At 36.0% G+C, this 25,117-nt stretch overlaps 1 protein-coding gene across 17 annotated transcripts in view; it reads right to left on the bottom strand.

Annotated features, from left to right (window-relative positions):
* MYO6 (myosin VI) overlaps window positions 1–25,117 on the bottom strand; it is a 153,738-nt gene that overhangs the window by 53,652 nt on the left and 74,969 nt on the right. For all 17 annotated transcript variants that reach the window (XR_011522518.1, XR_011522516.1, XR_011522517.1 and 14 more), the window contains 9 exons: window positions 24,432–24,505; window positions 21,023–21,152; window positions 18,552–18,657; window positions 16,657–16,712; window positions 13,440–13,537; window positions 12,939–13,103; window positions 11,071–11,151; window positions 8,259–8,439; window positions 3,708–3,852 (listed from right to left, as the gene is read on the bottom strand). Coding sequence is in view for 12 of the 17 variants with exons in the window: in XM_070558977.1 (XP_070415078.1) it covers window positions 3,708–3,852; window positions 8,259–8,439; window positions 11,071–11,151; window positions 12,939–13,103; window positions 13,440–13,537; window positions 16,657–16,712; window positions 18,552–18,657; window positions 21,023–21,152; window positions 24,432–24,505 (1,036 nt within the window). In the remaining 5 variants the exon portion in view is untranslated. The remainder of the gene's footprint in view (window positions 1–3,707; window positions 3,853–8,258; window positions 8,440–11,070; window positions 11,152–12,938; window positions 13,104–13,439; window positions 13,538–16,656; window positions 16,713–18,551; window positions 18,658–21,022; window positions 21,153–24,431; window positions 24,506–25,117) is intronic.

Raw genomic sequence — 25,117 nt, 5'->3', positions numbered from 1 at the left:
ACGCGAGCACCAGAAAAAACTGTCAAATTTGGAAGTGACCTTAAAAGTCATTCAGGTCAGACAGATACTTGAATCCCTCTTAAACAGTGGTTTTCCAACTTCTATTTCCCGCAATGGAACCCTTTCCTGAAGCGAGTCTTATGTGAACGCTCCGTACATAAAACATGAAAGAACTGCTGTGGAACAAGGCGAGATGGAGATGACGCCTGGGCACCACCGGCCGGTGCTTCTACTGGCCTCTCCGTGGCCCCCAGAAATCTCTCCAAGGAAGCAAGCGGCCACGAAGCACTACCACACATCCTCCTCGCCAGGCTTTCTTTATAATAAGAATAATTTGGAATTAGCTTAGCAAACAATTGGGCTAGGCATACCTTACTAGTATTTCCCAAAGTATAAGAGCTACCAAATTTTCTTAGTGGCTAAAAGGTTTTTTTTTAAATCCTTCTTGTTTTAATTTGTTGAAAATTTTTCTGAAATATGTCACTAGAACTCACTGCCTGCCTTATTTATCAAGGGACAGAGGATCTAACTATTCCCCCCACAAATAAAGATCTTACAGCGCCTCAAAATGACTGAATATCAATTTTATTTTACAGAACTGAAACAGAAATGCATAAAACATATGATACTGACCCAAAAGTGTACACAGACCCAGACACAACCTAGAGGTACTTGGTTGCTGATTTAAAAAATCTTGGCTAACGTGGAAGCAACCTAAGTGTCCATCAACAGACGAATGGATAAAGAAGATGTGGTACATATATACAATGGAATACTACTCACCTGCAAAACAGAACAAAATCATTCCATTTGCAATAACATGGATGGACCTTGAGAGAATTATGTTAAGTGAAATAAGCCAGCGAGAGAAAGATAATCTGTGTATGACTCCACTCATATGAGGAATTTAAAATTATGGACTAAGAACAGTTTAGTGGATACCAGGGGAAAGGTGGGGTGGGGGGTGGGCACAAAGGGTGAAGTGGTGCACCTACAACATGACTGACAAACACTAATGTACAATTGAAATTTCACAAGATTGTAACCTATCAACAACTCAATTAAAAAAATAAAAAAATAAAAAAATAAATCTTGGCTATACTCTTATTCAACATGGTACTAGAGGTTTTGGCCAGAGCAATTAGGCAGGAAAAAGAAATAAAAGGAATCCAAATAGGCACTGAAGAAGTGAAACTCTCACTCTTTGCAGACGACATGATTTTTACCCATCAGAAAGCTATTAGAAATAATTGACAACTACGGCAAAGTCACAGGATACAAAGTCAATGTACAAAAGTCAGTGGCATTTCTATACTCTAATAAAGAACTAACAGAACAAGAACTCGGGAATACAACCCCATTACAACTGAAACAAAAAGAATAAAATACTAGGATTAAATTTAACCAAGGAGGTGAAAGACCTATACAAGGAAAACTATAAAACGTTACTGAAAGAAATCTATAATGACATAAAGAAACGGAAAGATATTCCATGTACATGGATTGGAGGAATAAACAGTTAAAATGTCCATAATACCTAAAGCAATCTACAGATTCAATGCAATCTTAATCAGAATCCCAACGACATTCTTCACAGAAATAGAACAAAGAATCTTAAAATTCATATGGGGCAAGAAAAGACTCTGAATAGCCAAAGCAATCCTGAGAAACAAGAACAAAGTTGGTGGCATCGTAATCCCTGACTTTAAAACATATTACAAAGCTGTAGTAATCAAAACAGCATGATACTGGTACAAAAACAGGCACACAGATCAATGAAACAGAACTGAAAGCCCAGAAATAAAATCATACTTATACGGACAGCTAATCTTCGACAAAGGAGCTGAGAACATACAATGGAGAAAGGAAAGTCTCTTCAATAAATGGTGCTGGGAAAACTGGACAGTCACATGCAAAAGAATGAAAGTAGACCATTATCTTTCTCCATACACAAAAATAGACTCAAAATGGACCAAAGACTTGAAGGTAAGACCTGAAACCATAAAACTTCTGGAAGAAAATATAGGCGGTACACTCTTTGACATCAGTCTTAAAAGAATCTTTACAATATGATGTCCACTCAGACAAGGGAAAGAAAAGAAAAAGTAAGTGAGTGGGACTTCATCAGACTAAAAAGCTTTTGGAAGGCAAAGGAAACCAAGATCAAAATGAAAAAACAACCCACCAACTGGGAGAAAATATTTGCAAATCATATATCTGATAAGGGGTTAATCTCCATAATATATAAAGAGTTCACACAACTGAACTACAAAAAAATAAACAACTCAATCAAAAAGTAGGCCAAGGATAAGAAGAGATATTTTTCCAAAGATGATATACAGATGGCCAACAGGCACATGAAAAAATGCTCAACATCACTAATCATCAGGGAGATGCAAATCAAAACTACACTTAGATATCATCCTATACCCATTAGAATGGTTATAATCACCAAGACAAGAAATAATAAATGTGGAGAAAAGGGAAGCCTCATCCACTGATGGCAGAATGCAAACTGGTGCAGCCACTTTGGAAAACAGTATGGAGATTTCTCAAAAAACTAAAAATAGAAATACCATATGACCCAGCTATCCCACTGCTGGGTATTTACCCAAAGAACTTGAAATCAACAATCCAAAGAGACTTATGCACCCCTATGTTCATTGCAGCATTATTCAGTATAGCCTTATGTGGAAGCAACCCAAGTGCCCAATGACTAATGATTAGATAAAGAAGATGTGGCATACTACTCAACCACAGAAAAAGACATAATCGTCCCATTCACAACCACATGGATGGACCTTGAGGGCATCATGTTAAGCAAAATAAGCCAGACAGAGAAAGACAAACACCATACGATTTCATTCATATGTGGAATATAAACAAATTTACAGACAAAGAGAACAATTTAGTGGTTACCAGGGGAAGGCGGGGAGGGTGAGCACAAGGGGTGCAGGGGCACATTTATATGGTGTTTGCCAAATGTTAATGCACAACTGAAACTGCACAATGTTATAAACTATTTAGATCACAATAAAAAAAATGTTTTTAAAAATCTTGGCTAGGCTCTTTTTTTCTTATCACTTGAGGTTTTCTCTAAATGAAGAATCCTAAAGGTGAGGGAAAACTCTATTTGCTGAGTGTTTTACTAAAGTGAGTTCTATTTAACAGAAGTCATAATACACACCATTTGCAAGGAAAATCACTTTTAAAGTGAAATCTCTCACCTTCTGAAATTTAATAATGGTGACGTTGCACAACCTTGTAAATACACTAAAAACCACTAAATGGTACATTTCTTTTAAGTGAAATATATCTCAAAAAAACACACTGTTCTGATTATTGGCGGGGCGGGGGGGGGGGAGATGTTACCTAAAAATCGAATAATGATTAACATAGTCAACTATTTTCATAGTTATGCAAAAGTAAACCTCTCTCTCACCTCATAAATTCCGAATCTGTGCCATGCCATGTATCTGTAGGGAGTGACTTTAAGACCTATGGAAGCCAGTGTTTATTTACATGGTGGATTACTGTGGTGAGATGCACAGAATTCTGATGTATCAAGCACATGTTTTGGAACATTATAATGAAAAGAATGAATCGTGTATAAAGATCAACTTTAAATCTCAGCGTTCTCAAAAAATGATTTTTTCCTGACAAACCACAAGGCAGGATTTTTACAAGCAATGCGTTAAGGAACTTACTTTATCACCGTTCCTTTGGTGCCCCCTGCTGTTGTTAGCATGACTCTTGTAGTTAAACTTACACGCAGATCATCTTGATCCAAACCCAGTAATTCAGCACAATATTCCAATGACTGAGTAGATTTATTCTTCAGATTACAACCACCTAATGAAAATATATTTTAATTTGAAATTAACAAACATTACGTAAACCAGATTTCCAAGATCCATTTCTCAAAAGTACACTTCACGTATTTAAAAGTAGCGAATAGAGAAGGCTTATCTGAGACTTTTAATTTCACCTCACTTTTTCACCACCCTTCAGACATTCATACTGCCAAGGTCAACGAGACCCTCACTCAGGGGAGTCCATGATAAGTCTTTTCAACCCATCAATATTAACCTGCCACTGTTTCATTTTTTATGATCCTGGAAGCAAAATATATTAATGATGGATTATAATCCTTGTTAATATATTAAATCTCTGGAGAAATATAGTGCCTTATCATTAAAACTCCTATGACTCCAGAAAACTTCAAGGAATAATTTTAATGGCAAATGTTGTGAGGCAGTTTAGTAGGTCAATGTGTGTGTGTGTGTGTGTGTGTGTGAGAGAGAGAGAGAGAGAGAGAGAGGGAATTCATCTGCACGTGCTCGTGTTGCTTGGGCACAGAGGAAGACAGTGAGGAGGCAACTATTACCTGTCCATCATATCTGGAGATTTCTGTTTAGGGAGGCTGTTTTAAAAAGCATTACATAGAAAGACAGTATACTATAGTGCTTGAGACTCTGGACTGACACGGCTCCATGACTTACTAGCTATGTGACCTTGAACAAGTTATTTATTCTCTCTGTGCTGTTTCCTTATCCGTATAATGAAGATAATAACCGTACTGACCTAACAAGGTTGTTAGGAAGAAGAATAAAGGTACGCATGTGGCCTCATACACTGCTGATGAGACAGTAAAATGTCAGCTACTTTGGAAAACGGTCTGACAGTACTTCAAAAGGTTAAACAAAGAGTTACCATATGACTCAGCAATTCCACCCCTAGGAATATACCCAAGAGAAATGAAAACAAACGTCTGCACCATAACTGGTACACGAATATTTATACCAGCATTATTCATAATAGCCAAAGGTGGAAACAACCCAAATGTTTGTCAAGTGATGAACGAATAAACAAAATGTATATATATCCATAAAATGGAATATTACTCAGCGATAAAAAGAAATGAAGTGCTGATACACGCTACAACATGGATGAACCTTGAAAACGTTATGCTAAGTGAAAGAAGCCAGTCACAAAAGGCCACATGTTAAATGATTGTATCTATATGAAACGCCCATAACAGGCAAATTTGCAGAGACAGAAAGTAGAATAGTGATTGCCTCCGGCTGAGGGACTGGGGAGGGAACAGGGGTGACTGCTGAAGCGTATGGTGTTTCTCTTCGGGGTGATGAAAATGTTCTAACACTGATTATGGTAATGGTTGCACAACTCCAAATATACCAAAAACCCCTGAATTGTACAGTTTAAATGAGTGAATTGTATGGTGTATGAATTATATTTCAATAAAACTGTCACCAAAAAAAGAAGAAGGGGGGAGAATACTTAGAAGATGTATTAAACCTTTAATTCTATGAAAGTAAGTGTACTACTAATTTCTAGTTTCTACACGCATACACATTATCTAAAATTATATAATTCTCAAAAAATTGACCCCCAATAATTCATGACTTCATTTAAATACTTCTTTTTCACTATTTTGCAAAGCTTCTCACACATCTCCAGGAATTATATAATGCTTACATAAGAAAACATTTAAGTTTTAAAAAAGCAAAATACTGTAAAATAACGCAAGGTTTTCTTGTCACTTCCCTTCCAGAAAAGAACTGATTTGAACTTTTTTTTAATTTGTTCTTATAGTAATGTATATTTTTGTTACATGGAATTTAAAAAAAAAAAAGAGGACGTCTCGGGGCCAGCCCCGTGGCCAAGTGGTTAAGTTCACGTGCTCCGCTGCAGGCGGCCCAGTGTTTCGATGCTTCAAATCCTGGGCGTGGACACGGTACCACTCATCAAGCCATGCTGAGGAAGCGTCCCACATGCCACAACTAGAAGGACCCACAACTAAAGAATATACAACTATGTACAGGGGGGCTTTGGGGAGAAAAAGGAAAAAAAATAAAATCTTTTAAAAAAAAAAGGAGGAAGTCTCAATAGGTATTTTTCACATTTCCAACACATAAAAACTTTTCAATAACAGTAAGTGTCTTCTAAACATGTATTGGAGAATAAATTTTCTGATAAAATAATTACAAAAATATCTAGAGCTTTTTCAAATTGTGAGGACACAGCAAAATTGAGCTCTCTAGAGGGAAATAATCAATTCTAATTAGAAAGAAACCATTTGGATCTACAGGAAAGGTCATAGGAAGGATGAAGAGTAATATAATAAAATCTTAGCTACTAAAATAAAAATAACCTAGTTTATTAATTCTCTTAATTGATTGCCGCATTTCAACCTTCTCTGCTTTCTGTTCATTCTCCCTTCAAACGAAGGAAGTTTGAGAAGAAAATTAAAAGATAATGTAAATATGCACCATGTGCCTTTTGATCATTTAAGTGCTTTTCAACTAACTAGAACATGCCACGTTTATGACGCTCTGTACACACCTGCATGTCCCACCACAGGGTAACAGTACAAGGTGGGAAATGCCACTATCACTTCTAACAGCATTTCCAAAGTGTGCATTAGTTATTTTGGACTTTTTTTGCATTACCTAGAACCCCCACGTGCTCCAAGGCATAACAACGCTACAGAGCAAATGAAATGTACTCTAACATACATTTTCAAAATAAATTTTCAAATCCCTCAAAAAATAATAAAAAAATTTTAATGCATACTAAGAACATACCTGATTTTGCTTGATTTTCTTTTTCATTTTAAACTGGGAGTAATCTATATTTTTATTTTACTTATTCATTAAAACACTTATAGTGATCACTATGTGCTAGACATAACTATTTGCATCATTTTACAAATATTTAACTCATTTATTCCTCTTTAAAACATGAAGTAGGAACTGTTATTATCTCCAGTTTACAGGTGAGGAAATTGAGACAGGGAGAGGTCAGGTCCTGGCCCAAGGTCACAAAGGCAAGTTGTCCAGGGTGAACAGTCTGGCTCACGAGCACGAGCTCTTAAATACCATACTAAGTTGCATCTGAAGTTACTGACTTCACAGCATCACAGGACATTAAACCTGAAAGTCATTCAGACTGTCTATTTCAATCTGCTCATTCACAGTCCAGGACTCTCAGGAGGGTTCAGTGACAGAGGCAATGAGGGCCCAATTATCACAAGCACCTGAGATGGTTAGAAATGGGTAGAACCTGGCTCCCACATCCACAGCTTCATTAATAACCATGTTACTTAACTTCGGCACAAGTTTCACTTCTGTAAAAGGGAGACAATATCTCCTACCTCATTATCTTTATGAAGTTTAGATTATGATTATGGAGTTTATGATGAAATACTGTATATGAAGAGTCTGGTACACAACAGACACATTTTTTAAATGTTCTCTTTCTTCTCCTTGTGCCCCTTCCCTATATGCATACTACTGCTACGTACTATGCTTTCACAGCACTTCTCATGGATTCTTTTGTCATTATTTTACAAATGAAAACAACCAGGCTCAGACAGCTTCTCGAACTAAAGCCCATGTTATTGACCATTATATCAAATGGTGCTTTCAATTTTTTTTAACTCATTCTTGTATAAAATTTTTGAATAACGTATTTTTCTCTAAAGTGTCAGATTTTAGGCTTTGCTGGCCATACAGTCTGTCACAACTACTCAACTCTGCCGCTGAGCATGAAAGCTGGCATAGACAAGAGGTAAAGGAATGGGTGGCTGCGTTACTTACAAACAGGCAGCTGGTCAGATTTGGCCAAGGGCCACAGCCTGCCAACCCCTGTATTCATGGATCACACTTAAGATTATACAAAAGTCTTACTGTTTATGCAGAGACTGAAACACTAGGGTTGAAAAGTTACTATCATCCAAATATCTAAATGCTCTTTCCAATTTGCATGAAGTTTAACTTATTTTCATTTCCCAGTAATAAAGTACATGGGCTTTTATGTATTCAATTGCCCTAATTAACTGATCCAAGTTTAGATTGATAAATCAGAAAAATAGCAAAATACCTCTATAGCAGGCAGAGAATTATTCTGTTCACTTATTAGAAAAGTATAATATCAGCTGAAACATTTAACTAAATATGACCCTGGTAGTCAGAGTTACTTATTCTTCATAAAATGAGAAGTTTATTCCTCATCAGTATCACTGGTTTGTTCAAAACAGAGCTCATAATGACTAATAATGCAGTGTCTTTCACTTGCAAGTTTCACCATGTAACACAGTATATTCTAGAAATTTCAGGGTATTAACAAACCAGCACATAAACAGATGCAATTTACTTATGACAAAGAAATCACAGCACTTCTAATTTTACTCCTCTTTAAAACAAAACAAAACAAAAAACCATAAACAAAAAAACCTGAAGTGCTGCCGGCTTCCTCAAAATCAATATTTCCAAGGTGCAGGACACCAGCTACGACCCGGAACAGATCAAGCTTTTCTCCATCATCCAAACCAATCTTCTTCATGGCTGTGCACATTCTAATAAAATCTCCATGGTCATCTAACAGAGGATCTTTCAAGGAACCTGCCTTAAGATACTACAAAACAAGAAGACATTAATTAACTACTCTTTGTATTATTTAAGTATACTAAACCAACTACACAAGTCTATTAACGCATTATATAACATGCAAAAATAAAACGGATCAATGGAAAAACTTCAACACATTCAAAAACTGAATGGGCAAAGTGTACAAGAGGATTTCCCAGTATTATTTCTTTCAACTGCATGTGAATCTACAATTATCTCAATAAAAATTTCAACCAAAAATGGAATGAGATGTTTTCCAATTATACAATTCTAACTCTAAAGCATTATAATGCTAGGATATCAGATAAAAATACAAACTGAGTGAAAAAGAAGGGAATATCGGTGGTTGAAATGAATCCACAGATCAAAAAGAACGAAGGTAACAAACTGTAATAAGAATTTAACTATGATACTTAGCTTTACACTACTCTTTCATAGTAACTGCCATCAACTGCACCAACATTCAACAGGAGTAAACAGTGGACAGGCTAATAACAATTTTTGTAGCCTGAGAATTATTTTTTAAACCTTTCTGTATAAGTACATATGAGGTAAAAGTGTACTAGTAAGCATAATGCTTACTCGAAGAATTTATGTGATGACTGAAAACATTTCAGAAAAAATTATGAGAAAATCTGATTTCTCTCCTAAAAGAACTTGCATCTAAAGTATTCATTTGTTAGAACTTAAACTCAGAAAAAGGGATGACAAAAGTGAGGCCTGCAGAAACTAGAAGGAGAAAAATAAAAGTTACTGGACACAGAAAGATTAGACTAGGAATTTTCCAGAACCTGAGGATGAATAAGTAAAATTAAACATTAAGTAACATAGCATAAGAATTAACTGGCCATTAAAGACACCTCTAGGAGATGTTTTCTCCCTCTCAGTTGCCAATTGCTTCTCAGTTGAGGTTGTAATTGTCTTTCCACAAAATTCTTTAAAATGTCTAATTATGCTTGTGTGAAATTTCTGGAAAATGTCTAGATAAAGAAATGTAATTTTATTCTTAAAAGAAGCAAAAGAAAAAATCACATGCAGCCAAAGTTAACAGAAAACACATACCATGCAGAATTTTTAGTCTTGCAATTAAGTGGTTATTTCATTTAAAAACTGTTTCTAAATAAATGTTAATGAATACATTGCTATTATGGCAGACTAAAAATACTGCATTCTCTTAAAAACTACACACAGCTTAAAGACATTCAAATGGAGCCAAGCGAAGGATTCTAATTACTCAAAATGATCACCTCATCCTCCTGATAAAGAAGAGACAAAAAGTAATTTACACATATTAATCCGTTGCTCACTTATATATTTTTAAATATACACTCAATAACATGAATAAGATCCCTGAGAAAGTATGCTGACTCTAGAATCCGAAAGAGGACATTTTCTTCTTAAAAGAGAACAAAGAGTACTTGTTACTCTTTGGAGAGTAAAACACAGTTTCCTTTTACTCCGTTTTCTCCATGCCAAAAGATCAAATTTATATATATTTTTTTCCTTTAGGAAAAATAGCTGCTATGTCCCGCTAGGAAATGTCTTCATTACCTTAGTGGCAAAACACAATTTCCGCATTTTGATGATGCCTTATAAAAAATTAGGTTATCATGACAAAGGAAGATACCATCATAAATATTAATGTCAGTTCTTAAAGTTCCACCCATGGCTGTAACAGAATCTGAGGTTTATGATTTATAGTTCAGATACCTGTGTCTATGATGATAAATAAAACATCAACTTAAAAACTAACTGCATATTCATCTGCTTAGAATTTGAAATAATGGGAATTTTTATAAGCTTTCTGTTCTTTTCTATGACTATCTTAAAGATATAATTCATCTCACTCATTTTGAAAGGGGTCAAAAACATCTGACTCACAAATACAGGAGCATTAAAAACTGAGTATAATAGAAACTCATTCAATTAAATAGTCAATACAAATCTTTTAATAAAATTAAGAAAGACAATATGAACCAGTACCTATAATTAATCCTGACTTAGTATTTCATAATTTAAGCTCCTTGAGTAGATAACTTAATAGCACTTATTACTTAAACAATGCATACTAAAATTTATGAGAGATTTTTAGATTAAGGATTTAAAGTTTTCAAAAATAATAATGGTACAATTATATCTAGTTACTCTCAGAAATATAACAACTTAGTAAAATCTATATATAAAACTTTTCATAATACATTACAGAAATATGATGTTTTAAAGAGAAATACAAGAATATATAAGCATTAATTCACAAGAATGCTTACTCTATTTACTGTCTACTGTCTACTTCAGTCTTGAAGCAGACAACAAATTATAAAGAACACATTTCATACTTAATCTCAAGTGGGTAATACTAGAGTAAGTTTCTAAAATATTAGCAAAGGATAATTCTTAGGCGATTTAATCCTCTCATGCTGGGACAAGAAAGAGAGGGGAGCAGCACGTGGAGGTCTGACGGAGCAGAACCACCAGAGGCATCGAGGACCACCCTGGGAGAGAGGCTCGCAGGAGGATTCAGTTTTTTAAAGTATAAGCCTAAAAGTAGGAAATCTTATTTGAGCACCAAAATAAAAAATATATCTTTCAGCACGACTATTTTGTATTAAAGTTAATTTTAAAAAATAGTTTACTATACCTCAGGACTTCTTCGGTTCTGTAAAATCTGTTTGTCACTTTCTTTGGTAGCAAAGTATCTAGTGCAGCCTCGGTTTAAATACTATGACAAAGAAAGTTAAAATAAAATTAAGGAATATGATTCACAGGAAAATAATACAGAAGAAAACACAACTTACCAAATAGTGCTAGTCATAAAGAATTTCTCAACATAACTGGAGTGTCATTTAACCTCTCAACTAAAATCGATCCTTGTATATACTACAAACATTTCACTCCTACTAATCAAGCCAGGGATACTGAAAATTCTAATTCCTGAAAGCAGATTAAATTCAGTGAGTAGCATAAAAGTCAATACCATAAAGCTTTCCTATTTTTAACGGGCAGCAATTTTAAATCTTCTCACTGTCAAATATCTTGATAAAAATATAGTTCATAAGGTAAGTACTACAGATAACGAAAATCGCCTTCCACTAAATATGTAAAGAGTCTCAAACAGGGACCCACACACACTGTGGTATAATATTTCAAGTAATATTTTAAATTCTGAAAAATTAACAAATATCCTTGAGTTTCTTAATTTCTCATTCTTGGAATCAGTTCTTCAAAACATGCCTTCCATATTTACTGACAATTAACACTGATTATACACAAATTATTATACTGGCTTTATGAAGTCTTCATAGTTATTCAAATAACAATTTCAGCTTTTGTCTCAATGTTTACCTTGCTGCCCAGAAGCCTTTTAAAGGCTCAGTGCTTTCAAAACATAGAACAGAGAAGCAGTTGAGAAGAGAATAATACACTGGTCTCAAAGAGAATCTATTACCACAGTCAAGGGGCTGGGGGGTCAGGATGGGGGAATTTTTAAAACATCTCCTGTTCCATTAAACCAGGCACTAAGAGTCCACTGTATCATGGCATGAATTCCAAGATGAAATACACCACACCATATAGATTTCAAGAAAATATTCACAGTAAATTCTGAATGACTTGGGCATAAATTAATATTTTAGATGATGAATGCATCCATCTTTCCCCCTCCACTATAACAAAATATTAAATACAGCTAAAACCAAAACATTTAATGCAGTGAGTTTTTCTTTCTACTCCAGAATCTTTGGGAAAAAATAAAAGAGAAGGGAGGGGGATAACACTGGTAAGCATTTTCAATTATTTTAAAAAAGAGATCTTTTATTTAGTAAGAAAATAGTAGTTTAAACGTATAGAAACAAAACAAATGTTTTCTTTGCTAGCGAGAGTTTTATCCTCCCACTCCAATTGTTTTATCAAACACTTGACTTTTGGATAGACAGATTTAGTATTAAAACCTTGGAAAAATACTGTTTTTTCTGACTACTTCTCTTTCTTATCACTCAACATATCAGCCAGACTGCTGTGTGCTTCCCACCAGATTCTAAGTTGCTAAGGAGCAGGAACTGTGTCTCATTTATCTTTTTAACTCTGGCAGAATGCCTAGCACCCAATGGAGAAGCAACAAATATTTGTTGTAGAATTGAATTAAGGAAGACAATCACGGGTGCCTTATTAATACTAATTCAGTGGTCAAAATTTTTTTTACAAGTAAGTGAAAGGTAACTTTAAAGCTGGCATTATAGAACTACTATAAATTTCTGAGTTTAAACTGATAAGGGGTTTAACATCTATCCTTTTACCTATCCCATTACATACTCCCTCATATAGTATTACTTTATAAACTCAGCAGTAAAACTGAATAGAAACCTACTTAGTACAGAAGTCATTCCACACTACACTGAATTTAATGTAAGTTACATACAACTAAATACCAAAATCCACCAAAACAGGTTTTAGAATTGAAAGCAATTTAATTTGCAAAAATCGTATGAAATTTCTTTTCATCCAACCTACCCGAAAATTATCTGGGGAGCTCAAGTGAAGTTTTTCCCTAATGTCTTCGGAAGCACCAGCGCACAACCTATAAAAGATATGATAATTCCTTTCCTCTTTGCCTTGAACACAGATCCTAGATTTCTCTAGAAGATAATGTGAAACAAATCCTCCAACAACTGAACTCTAAAAAATAAAACAGAGAGAAAATATATTTTTGACTTTAAGGTGTTCAAGTATAACCTACCAACGTTACATTATTCATCTTTTCTAATAAACATTTGTCTATCAAAGAGCTTGTAATATTTATCAAATAAAGGGGGAAAAATAGATAACTAAGCATAAGGTGGAGTATTTACAGAGGTCATAGTGAACATACATATGCTCCCAAACATCTAAAGAAACACAGAGAAATTTAAATGGATTTACTACAAGTTCAAGTACGGCACCAATTATATCAAAACACTCGTATTTTTCAGAAACACTCCCAACCATATCATCCCAAAACTCACTCTCACTTACCTTCTCATTGAAATGTATTTCTACAAATTTTCCAAATCGACTGCTATTATTGTTGCGAACAGTCTTTGCATTTCCAAAGGCTTCTAAGAGTGGGTTAGCTATTGACAAAGAAATTAAAATATTCCATCGAAAAATTAGCATGGAGGAAAACTACAAAACAAAATGCCTAGTATGTTTCCATTTATTAATCAATATATGTGGCTAGAAAAACTATCCTCAAAAATATTAACATGAAGGAACCTGCACAAAATGTCAAATTCCACAAATATTTATTGACTACCACTATGTTCAGGCCTTATTAAAAGTGCAGGAGATGGAAAAATTACTCAAAATATATAAAAAGAAAATCTAAATGTTATGGGACAGACTAAATTTTAAAAAGTCACTAGGTTATAAAATTGATAACTCAAGTTTAAAAATTACTCCCTAAGAAATTTAAGGTTTTCACAAGTACATCAGCCCTAAAGAGTAGTGATTATAATACAGAAAACAGCAAATCTCTTGAGACAAAACATAGGCAAGAAAGTTATTAGTTGACTTACTTTTCTAAAATATTTTATATATTAATATAACCTCCAGATTTAACATTTTTACATGCACATCCAACAAAACCTAATAAATTAAGAGCTAATAGAACTACCTAAGAAAGGTTCTCAGAATAAGAGTTTTTAAAATCCCAATAAAAAAAGTAAAATTTTAATTATTGCTATTTTATAATCACACACACATCATCATCACATGACTGCAAAGAGGTTGCCAGGGTCTGCTCACTAGAGTCCCAACTATACACAGCAGCTGAGTGTCATTCTTACTCACGTATTCTCCATCAGTAATAAAACTACCGCTCATAAACTGCTTCACAATGTTTGCTGCTAGAGTATTTCTCAGAAGTCTTTCAAAGTCTATTTCTCTTATTTTATCCACAGTAGAAAACTTAACTGGTCCTCAAGCCCTTTAAAGATCATTCCCCAGTAGTTTCACTTGCCAAAATAAGAAAGTTTTAAAACTAAAAGAAATGTTAGCGTATACATCTCACCCTCAGATAGGCAAGAAAACTGAGGCCCAACAAGGTCAACTGACCTGTTTGGAAGGTCACAAGACTGGCTACTGGCAAAAGGGGACTAAATTACAGGTCCCCCTAGCCCCTTTACTGATGAGCTATCAGTTCGTGCTGAAGAATTGAATATATTAAATAAAATATCACCAAATAGAATAAGAGCCTCCGTATCAGAAAATTACATTAATACTATTAATGATAAACTCATTGCAAAACCAACAGCCAATCTTCCATTATGGATGGCATCAAAAGATTTCTATGTTTTGCCAGTTAACATCTACTGTTCTCCAGTAAGGGGCTGCAGAAATATCTAGACAATACTTTCCACCTTTCCTCAACTATAACATACTACCTATTGTACAGCACATTCTGATGGAAGAAACCAGGCTTATATCCAATTCTCAAGTAAGTCTGCACCTCAAGTAAACAAATTAACATACTAATTAGTCTTTTATTGAAGTAACTATCTCCCTACTTATTCAACTTTATAGGGTGACCCTCACTACCGTAAGGTGCTTCACCGTGAGTAAGCATTACTGAGGAGATCCTTACACCTCAGTGTCACAGTATCACAGTGAGAACTCTAAGTAAAACTGGAAAATTTTATATCTACAAACAGAGAAAACTTTACTGATGGACAACTTTAAAAATGTTTATTAGAGCTGTATTTGGATTCATCTATACGCACATTACACAATTGTGAAAAAAGTACCTAACATTTACCAGCTATGATCTAGCAAAATGCATGAACGTAGGAGGCCTCTTAATAAATTTTTGTTCAAGTGAAATTTTTCTTTAAAATATCAAGAGTGTTCAAATACACGGGCCGGCTCCGTGGCCGAGTGGTTAAGTTCGTGCGCTCCGCTTCAACAGCCCAGGGTTTCGCCTGTTCCAATCCTGGGCGCGGACATGGCACCACTCATCAGGCCCTGCTGAGGCGGCATCCCACATGCCACAACTGGAAGGACCCACAACTAAAAAATACACAACTATGTACCGGGGGGCTTTGGGGAGAAAAAGGAAAAATAAAATCTTAAAAAAAAAAAAAGAGTGTTAAAATACATACTTAGTATAGCATATAGTTAAGATGCCTGGGTTTATATCCCATTTCCACAACTGATGGAACCAATATGCCCTTTGGCAAGTTAACTCAAACTCTTTTTACCTCAGTATGTGTAAGGCAGGGATACAACAGTACCTACCTCATTCTGTGAAGATTTAAATTAGGTAACAGATTTTAAGCAAATCAGACAATGCTTAACACCCCCCACAAATGTTAATATCACCATTATTATTAAAATAGTTACTGAGTGCCCAGTAGGGAAAAGAGAGGAAGGGGGTAGAGAAAGAGTCCAGAGAGGCCCACAACACCTCACAGAACTACAGGGAGACAACACGATTAAGGCATTAGGAGACAGAAGAAACAGGATCAAGGTAAGACCCAAGCAGGCCGAGGCCAGACCACAGAGAGACTGCAGGGGATGTTACAGCGCTGAGGCTTTATCCTGACAGCAACACGAAACCGTTAAAGGGTTTAAAGCAAAAGAGATCACCCCACCTTCCACCCAGAGAATGGATTAAGGGCAGTGAGAACATAAGTGGAGAGATCAGAGAGGAGGCTACGATGCAGGAGGATGGTGCAGATTCAACAGGATGGTGCCTCGACAGCAGTCTCCAAACCAGGTACAAGACGACCATCTAAGGTACGCAAGCACTGACAGCTTAAGGAAATCAATTTACAGACACTGGCCTTCCAAGTGTACTCTTTTCTTCATGATTTCCCCAAAAAGGCACTCAGTTCCAATAACCCTTTCCCTCTCTCCTTTACAAAAAAACAACATCAACAAAACAAACAGGAGGCCAGATAGCTTCCTCTATTTCTTTCATCCAACAGACACTTATGGAGCATAGGCTATATATTAGGCACTATTCCAGGGGTTTGGAATATACAAAGATCTCTGCCCCCTTAGCACTTACATGGGGTGGAGGAGAAGACAAAAGACATTAAGTAAGTGAGAAGATGGTAGCTGGGCAAAGATTTGTAGGAGATAGTCTTTTGGATTTCTGGAAGAATAGTCCAGATCACTGAGAGAATTCTTGTAAATTAATTTCAGGACATACCTAACAATACAAAATAAGAATTTTAAAAATTAACAATACCTTCAACAATTCTATCATCAATATCTTGACCTGTTCCATAGGATTCAGTCAGATATCTGTTTCAAAATATAGGAAAAAAAATTTAGATAACAATACTACATATATCTATAATTTTAATATTATTTAATACATGTAAATCTTAAACCTGGATCATCACTATAACTGTTTATTTAAAAATTACAAATTTATCTTTAAATGTAACTATTCTGTTGCAGCTTTTTAAACATTTAAGATTCTACTTAGATTGCCTTTAACATCTAAATCAGCCTTATTTTTTAAAATTGTCTTTGGGAATAATCTGATTGTAACCGACTATTTGGTTTTAAACATGCCACACATTTCACACAGTAATATTCATCTTGTACATGAGATCCCAAAGTCTTCTGCAATAGCCTATTAATTCAATCTTTATGGCTAAAGAAAATGAGGTGCTCTGCCAAAGGACAACTAGGAAGTTACCGCTCTCTTCAAGTTGTTACAATGAAAGACAAAACATGATGGAACGACTACTTGCCTGACACATTTCAAAACAAAGAGCAATCTTTAATCTATAAGTTTATAGTTTCTTTATTATTTGTTCATTTTCAAAGGTGTACATTAACCAAAGACTCATCATACGACTATTACATACAGGAGAGAAAGAATAAGAAATTGAACCACTTAGAATTCCAAAAGTATTGGGAAGTATTCATTTAACCAGAATTGCATATATGTAGCAGCCAATAACAAACTCCTGAGGTGGTTTTATACAAATAACTCTAAATAGCATATACATTTGCATAACAGATAGCAAAATTTCAACATGGGACCTACCAATCAGCACTCAACTAAGAACTACAATACAGTGGGAAGGACAGTGGGAAGGATTCAGAATGCGCTGGTCCTAGCAGTAGCTTCACAACCAACCAGACTTAACATCGCTGGCTATGTAAATTGAAAGAACTAAACTATAATGAGTACTATGGTTCCTTCCATATTTAAAATGCTGTAATTCTAAACAAAGTGTACAGCTTAATTTGATGGCAGCAAAGGGGATACACTAGGAGGAGGATTGTGGGGAGGCTGAAATAAGGCCAATTGTCATAAGTGTAAGGTAAAAAATGGCTTTAACAGCAGGAATTTTGAGAACAGAATGTAAAGGTGAGATTTTGGAGGAACATTCCTTGATTTCCCTCTGCCTAATCAGCACTGGTCTCCTCCAGGATCCTCATGAGAATAATGTGTCAGAGCTGGCTTCCAACAATCTACAGCTTAGTTTCCACATAAGGTTTCTGTTTTTTAAAAGGGATAGAGTCTATCATTTCAAACTAGGTCCTAAAGCATGCAGAAGTATTCAAAGCCCACCTGTTCAAATCTCAAAGAGATACTTGCATCTCTTCATTCATTAGCATGCTCACAGCAGCACTAGTCTGCAACAGCCAAGAGGAGGAAGCAACCCAAGTGCCCAATGACGAATGAATGGGTAAACAAAATGTGGCGTGTACATACAATGGAGTATTATTCAGCCTTAGAAAGGAAGGAAATTCTAACACATGCTACAACATGGAAGAAACTTGAGGACATTATACTAAGTGAAATAAGTCACAGAAAGACAAACACTGTATGATTCACTCATATGAAGTATTTAGAGTCATCAAAATCACAGAAGTAGAAAGCAGAATGGTGGTTATGAGGGGCCAGGGTAGGGGAGCTGTTTAATGAGTGTAGAGTTTCAGTTTTGCAAAATGAAAAGTTCTGGGGATGGGCTGAACGACAATGTGAGTGTACTTAACACTACCGAAATGCATGCTTAGAAATGGTTAAGATAGTTAATTTTATGTTATATATTTTTTACCACAATAAAAAACAAAAATCAACCTGTTCAAAATATTCCAGATTGCCTAAATACTCCTCACCTTAGAATAAATTTTGTATTTTCCGTTTTGCCAGCTCCTGATTCACCAGATACAATGATAGACTGACTCATCTTGAGCACCTTCATGTCTCGAAAAGCCTTATCAGCTAGGGTCAAAATAACACAATAATAATGAACGATGCATTAAATACAAATTCATCAAATGTCCAAAGTTCATTTACTATCAAAGAGCATTTGCTCCTAAAGAAATTATAAATGTGCGTTAATAGTAAAATTTTAAAATAAAATCATTCAAAAGTGTTCCAAACATCTCTAGAAGTATTTACTTTAAATGTTCTATTATCCTGACAGCTAGGCAATATGAAATCCAAATAAACAACTATGTTTGTCCTGGAATGCCTCCATGTTAGGAGCTGTGGCTCAGCTCTTCTTAATAACACCAGAGCAGATCTGCAGAGTGATAGCTACACATAACTAATGAGTCCCCGGAGAAAAGCAAGAAGTAACAAGCTACCAATTAAGAAATCTGGCAACTAAAAATTCTGCTGGAGAAAAAAATACGTAACTGCAAAAATAAATCGGCATGGTTTTCTTCTGCAGTACTACTACTAAATATCTTGTAGAACTTATCAGCATTTCAAAGATAGACAAAATTAAATGCTTTAAATTTTTTAATTTGCATTTGTTTATATTTATAATTTTTAACTATCTTCTTTATATTCCAACAACGGAGGCTATAAAATATCTTAAACATTAAGACTACACAGACAGTGGACAGCCCAGTGGCATAGCAGTTAAATTCACACACTCCACTTCAGTGTCCTGGGGTCCACAGGTTCGGATCCCGGGCATGGATCTACATACCATTCATCAAGCCATGCTGTGGCAGTATGCCACATACAAAGTACGTGGAAAACTGGCACAGACGTTAGCCCAGTGACAATCTTACTCAAGGAAAAAGAGGAAAATTGGCAACAGATGTTAGCTCAGGGCCAATCTTCCTCACCAAAAAAAAAAGAGAGAGACTGACTACACAGACAAACTGAGCACAATTTAATGCTGTTAAAGTGGTCTGGAATTAAAACAATTTTAATTCAAAATTAGGTCCTGACCAATTTGGCCCTACAAGACAACTATTTCTTACCTCAGACATGTACTCCTATACCAATGAAGAAAGCTTTACAAATGGCTTGTATTCTAAGGACCAAATGCAAACCACATATAATGTATACCCATCCATTTGACCAATTTATCAGCAACCTGTTCTGCCCACTTTTGTAGAACCATTGTAAACATTTTTTTTTAGCAGTAAACAACTAAAAACAAAAGTTGATTTACATTAGAAAATATATATTTATTTCTTTAAAGGTAGCAATTCCCCAGTGGTAGGCTTGCTCACATGCAGGGTCGAAGGATTTTGCAACATTTTGCTAGCTGATAGAAAACACACAACGCCCCTTAGAGCATCTTAAAATCAAGTCAGTCTGCTGTTGCACTGGACTTGGCTGACATATTCACTCTGCCTAGTAGCACACAGTATAAAGCCAGCCAAATCTGGAAGTAAAAGCTGTGGTCAGGCATGAAGAGAAGCCCAAAGAGAAACAGACTGCACGAAGAACTAGCACCGAAACAGGTCATCGTTTAACTGCCAGTGACATCTGGTTAGCTAACACCTCTGTACTTGCAGTCACCAAGGGTGTGTGTCAAAGAATTCCAACACAGGGCCAGCCCCGTGGCCTAGTGATTAAGTTTGGCACACTCTGCTTCGACAGCCCAGGTTTGATTCAAGGGCACTTACCTACACCACTTGTCAGCAACCATGCTGTGGCAGTGACCCACATACAAAACAGAGGAAGAGTGGCAACAGATTAGCTCAGGGCAAATCTTCCTCAGCAAAAAAAAGAAAGAAAGAACTTGTTCCTCACAGCTAGAGTGCTTCAAGATGAGAAAGAGCCCAACAAAGATAAAGACAGATACTGCTGTCTTCCCACACAAATTCCCCAGAGATGTGAAGTATATACAGCATTTTCAATCCTTTAAATTTTGTAAAGCCCTGAGGCAAGAGAAGACACAGAAGTCTGTTCTCACAGCTTATCTCCAGCCCATGTGACACACACAAGTGAGGACGTGGCAACAGTGGGAGGCCTGGACCTCGATGCTATGAAGGAGGACACTTTTAAGATGGAGCTGATTGTGTTGAGGAGTTAAAAAGAATCATTAGGTCAGCTCTTTTATTATGTCCTATATTCAACTGGGTGGACACACTTAAGTGGACACAGGCATTTAACAAAGCTAATGATGTATGACTACCCTATGTGTTGGCTGCAAAAGCATTCTTCCCCACCCAGTGTAAGATACATGCTCCTAACAATGAGGACACATTCAAAATGCAGTCAGGCCCTTCAAAATACACAGGTAAGTCACAGTGCCTTTCACTAATCCAAAAGAAAAACTGACTAAATTTGTACAATATAAGGAAAACAAAAATTAAGAAACAATTAAATTACTCACCAATTGCAAAGACGTGAGGTGGCATTGTCCCAAGAGATTTTCCCTGGTACGACTTTATTGTTTCTGAAGAATATATTTTAGGTATGTCAAAGTATGGGTTCACTGCAATCAGAATGTTGGCGACATATGTCTAAACAGGAAAAGCAAAAACATGAAATTTTCCAATTATTATTTTCACTTAAAACTAAATAAGGTTCATAGGAGAAAGAAAATGCAGCAAACAGATACCTTCAATTCTCTGTATAAGCAGGACTACTAAATGTACATTTCTGCCCAAAACATTTCCTGATCTCTACAGGACGCACATTTTTCTAGCACTTAAATATTTATATCTTCTCATCCCATAGGCATCTCAAACTCACCATGTCCAAAGTCAAGATTATATCTCTCGACCTCTCATTGCCTCAAAGGAAACATTCTCCTCCCATATGCTCTCCCATATTCATGGCATCCCCAACAAATCAGGGCAGAGAGCCGAGTCTCTGTGCCTCTACCTCAGAGGCCTTCTTCTCTGGACTCTACCTAAGCAATCTCCTCTCCTGGTTCTATCCCTCCAGCCCCAGCTGTGGTCACTTTCATTCCTCACCTGGACTACTTTACTCACCCTGCTACTGAAGAGTTTAATACAGCAGACAAACTCTCTGGGCCTCTCCCCATCACCGAATGCCAAGGATTAATTCAGCTCTGTGCTGACCACTTGGTCCCAGATTTTTGCAAACAAAATATGCTAACCATTGCCTAGAATACTGACAAGTTAAATGTTGAATGAGCGACTGAAGCTTGCTTTTAAATGTGGAATTGAACTATGGCTTTAAAATATCAGAAAAATGCATGAATAGGATTTATAAAATTCCTTGTGGGCAGAAAGAAAGCTGTGGTTTAGCAATTAGTTGTGGTTTACTGGCCACAAAGTAGGGCATGCAGGACCATATTTTTCTCTTTTCTGCTTTTAGTTGTGGAAGGGAAATGACGTGGAAACCCTGCACTCTCAGACTACTAATCTAAAATTCAGGGAATGCTTCCAAAGATGTTACCTGGAGTGGGGTAAAAAATAAAAATTTCCAGATAATAATCTTCCTATGGGAAATAAAAGTAACAGAGACTTTTAGTAACCAATGAAAACGAAATGTGAGTTAGCCTACTGTTCTACTCAAATCTAAGGGAGAATAGTGATATTTCTGGTTGGTGAGAAATAGAAAAATATCAAATTTAAACTCTTATTCCAAATTGCTTCCTTCTCTTACATATACTATAGTAATAATGACATTTATGTATTGCTGATTTTTAATGGTTTTATACTAAAAGGCATAATTGGCTAGGAAAAAACATACCAATCATGGCTTCAGTTAACTTTGAAAATACGGGTTCTCCAAATAGAAGCTGAGGATGCCAAACAGCTACTATCTAACAGAGGTCATGTGCCCAACTGCGTACATATCGTAGGAAAAGAAGGATCAAAAAAGCTAGCAACAACCCTAAGAACTCAATTCTCCAGGGTGATACAGACATTGTACATGAGAAACAAAGACTTAAATTCCACTTTTTTCTGTCAGTCATGCAATTTAGCAAAGACTTAAAGGTCTACTCAACCCAATGCAGAAAAAAAGAGACAACTAATTTTTTTGAAAAGACAATTAACACTGCTTGTAAACTTTCGGTTATGGATGGTGAGTCAGCAAGAGTAGCACCACTGCAACACAGGAGTGTTAAAAGACCAAGGAAAAGTCCCACGGGTGTTCAGCTTTCATATAAACACCCCAAATAAAAACAAAGTACCTCAATTTTTTTAAAGTCCGATTACTCTGGAAATTTTTTACTTTACAAACTTCAAGAAAAAAGATATTAAAATAATTAAAATTTGATCAAACAAATGATTGCTTCACCCCTACACCAAGAGATATAAGATACATAAAAAATAGTGGCCAGTTCTACTTGAAAGATGATGTTTCCTGGGTATATCAAATCAACTTTTATTGACTTAATGCAAGTTAAACTGCTTTAACAAACAAACTTTAAAAACGTGCATTATTTCAATACCTAAAACAGCATTTAGCACACATCAAATGCTCAATATTAGCCTGATTGAGTGAATTTTGCTTCTAAATATATTTCTAATCAAGAATACCCCTATTTCAACCTAAATACAATTTTTATTTAGTTGATTTTGAAAAAAATCAAGGAGGAAAGTAAAGACTTAATCCTGTATATAACCAAAAGATAGCAAGTGAACTCTTTTTGGAAAAGTCTAGCTCTATTTCCCAGCTGTCACCCCTTGGACAGACGGCAAAGGCTAAAGGTAGTTTAGTCAGAATTAAGTAAGTACAATCAGGCAAACTGATAGTGATATAAAAGATTAAGACACTGTCATTTGATCTAGGAAGTGTCAAAGAAGCCATGTGTTTTCTTCGTTCAAAAATAATGAACAGTCCCATCTTTATAACAGGAGAACCACAGCAGGGTAATTTATCTCCAGACAACAAAGGAATCTACAAGTAGGTCATATTAGAATAAAACCTCGTATGTGCCCAATGAATAATTATAATTAAAACACACTACTTAAGCATCCATCGGATTTTGTGCAAACCCTATTTACATTAAAAGCATTGTCTCATTTTTTAATATTCTGGATTTTTATTTTATTTTATTTTTTTGGTGAGAAAGATTGGCCCTGAGCTAACATCTGTGCCCATCTTCCTCTATTTCGTATGTGGGATGCTGCCTCAGCATGGCTTGATGAGCAGTGTGAAGCTCCACACCCAGGATCCAAAGCCACAAACCCCAGGCAGCCAAAGTGCAGCATGTGAACTTAACCACTATGCCACTGGGCCAGACCCTAATATTCTGGATATTTAAGGTAGGGAGGTTCAATTTAGGGTTTAACGAAATATTGCAGCTATTTAGGCTGGATGATGAGCATTTCGGTGTTCTTGATATTTCCCCAGGTATTGCCCTCTATTCATTTTTTTCTCATCCAAGTTTTTCATTTCAATACACATTCCTTATAGGCTGCCTTAAATTCTCTGCAGAACAATGTGGAAAGTGAATTAATCAAACAGATCTACAGACACATAGGAAAAATAAGAAACAAAATCCAAAATAATGAGTGTTTTTTTAAATAATCAAATTGGACATTTTTACGTCTGCAAGATATCAGATGATGCTCTGAATCCTTCTTTCATTCCACAAACCCTTATTAAGTGCCTACTGTGTCCCATCGTGTTCTAAGCCCTGGAGTTAGAGCTGAAAACCAGAGAAAAGCCCTCATCCTCGTGGGGCTCACACTGTCCCACAGGCCAGATCCAGTGTGATTCTCTGGGAGAGTTTCAAGCTCGACCAAATCAAACAGCAGCATGTAAAGTAATTATCCCCACAAAAGTTTAAACTACTTACACCAAGGTAAAATACTTACATAAATTCTGTCCTTACTGTATCGAACTTTGATATTATGCAGGAGTGTGGCTTCATTTAAATACATTAGTGAACCTGAGATATAAAATTTATAAATCATTAGATATTTCAAGTAAAAAAGTAAAATGAAACAATACTCAATCACTGTGATCCAAGCTAAAATTCACCTGTTAAGTTAGATTTATTTACATGTAAACCCCAGAGGCTGATTTAAAATATATCCAGTTTGCATGTGTTACAGTGATACCTTTTTAAGACTGACACCTGAGCTAACATCTGTTGCCAATCTTTTTTCTCTTCTTCTTCCCAAAGCCCCCCCAGTACATAGCTGTATATTCTAGTTGTGAGTGCCTCTGGTTGTGCTATGTGGGACGCCACCTCAGCGTGGCTTGATGAGTGGTGCCATGTCCACGCCCAGGATCTGAACTGGGAAAACCCAGGCCACCAAAGTGGAGCATGACCACATGGCCACAGGGCTGGCCCTACAGTGGTAATTTTTTTTTTTTAGGGAATATTAGCCCTGAGCAACATCTGTCACCAATCCTCCTCTTTTTGCTGAGGAAGACTGGCCCTGAGCTAACATCTGTGCCCATCTTCCTCTACTTTATATTTGGGACACCTGCCACAGCATGGCTTGACAAGCGGTGTGTAGGCCCACACCCAGGATCTGAACCAGCAAACTCAGGC

This window comes from Equus przewalskii, chromosome 9 (assembly GCF_037783145.1).
Source record: "Equus przewalskii isolate Varuska chromosome 9, EquPr2, whole genome shotgun sequence".
Classification (NCBI taxonomy): domain Eukaryota; kingdom Metazoa; phylum Chordata; class Mammalia; order Perissodactyla; family Equidae; genus Equus; species Equus przewalskii.
This window is presented reverse-complemented; position numbering and strand designations above follow the sequence as displayed.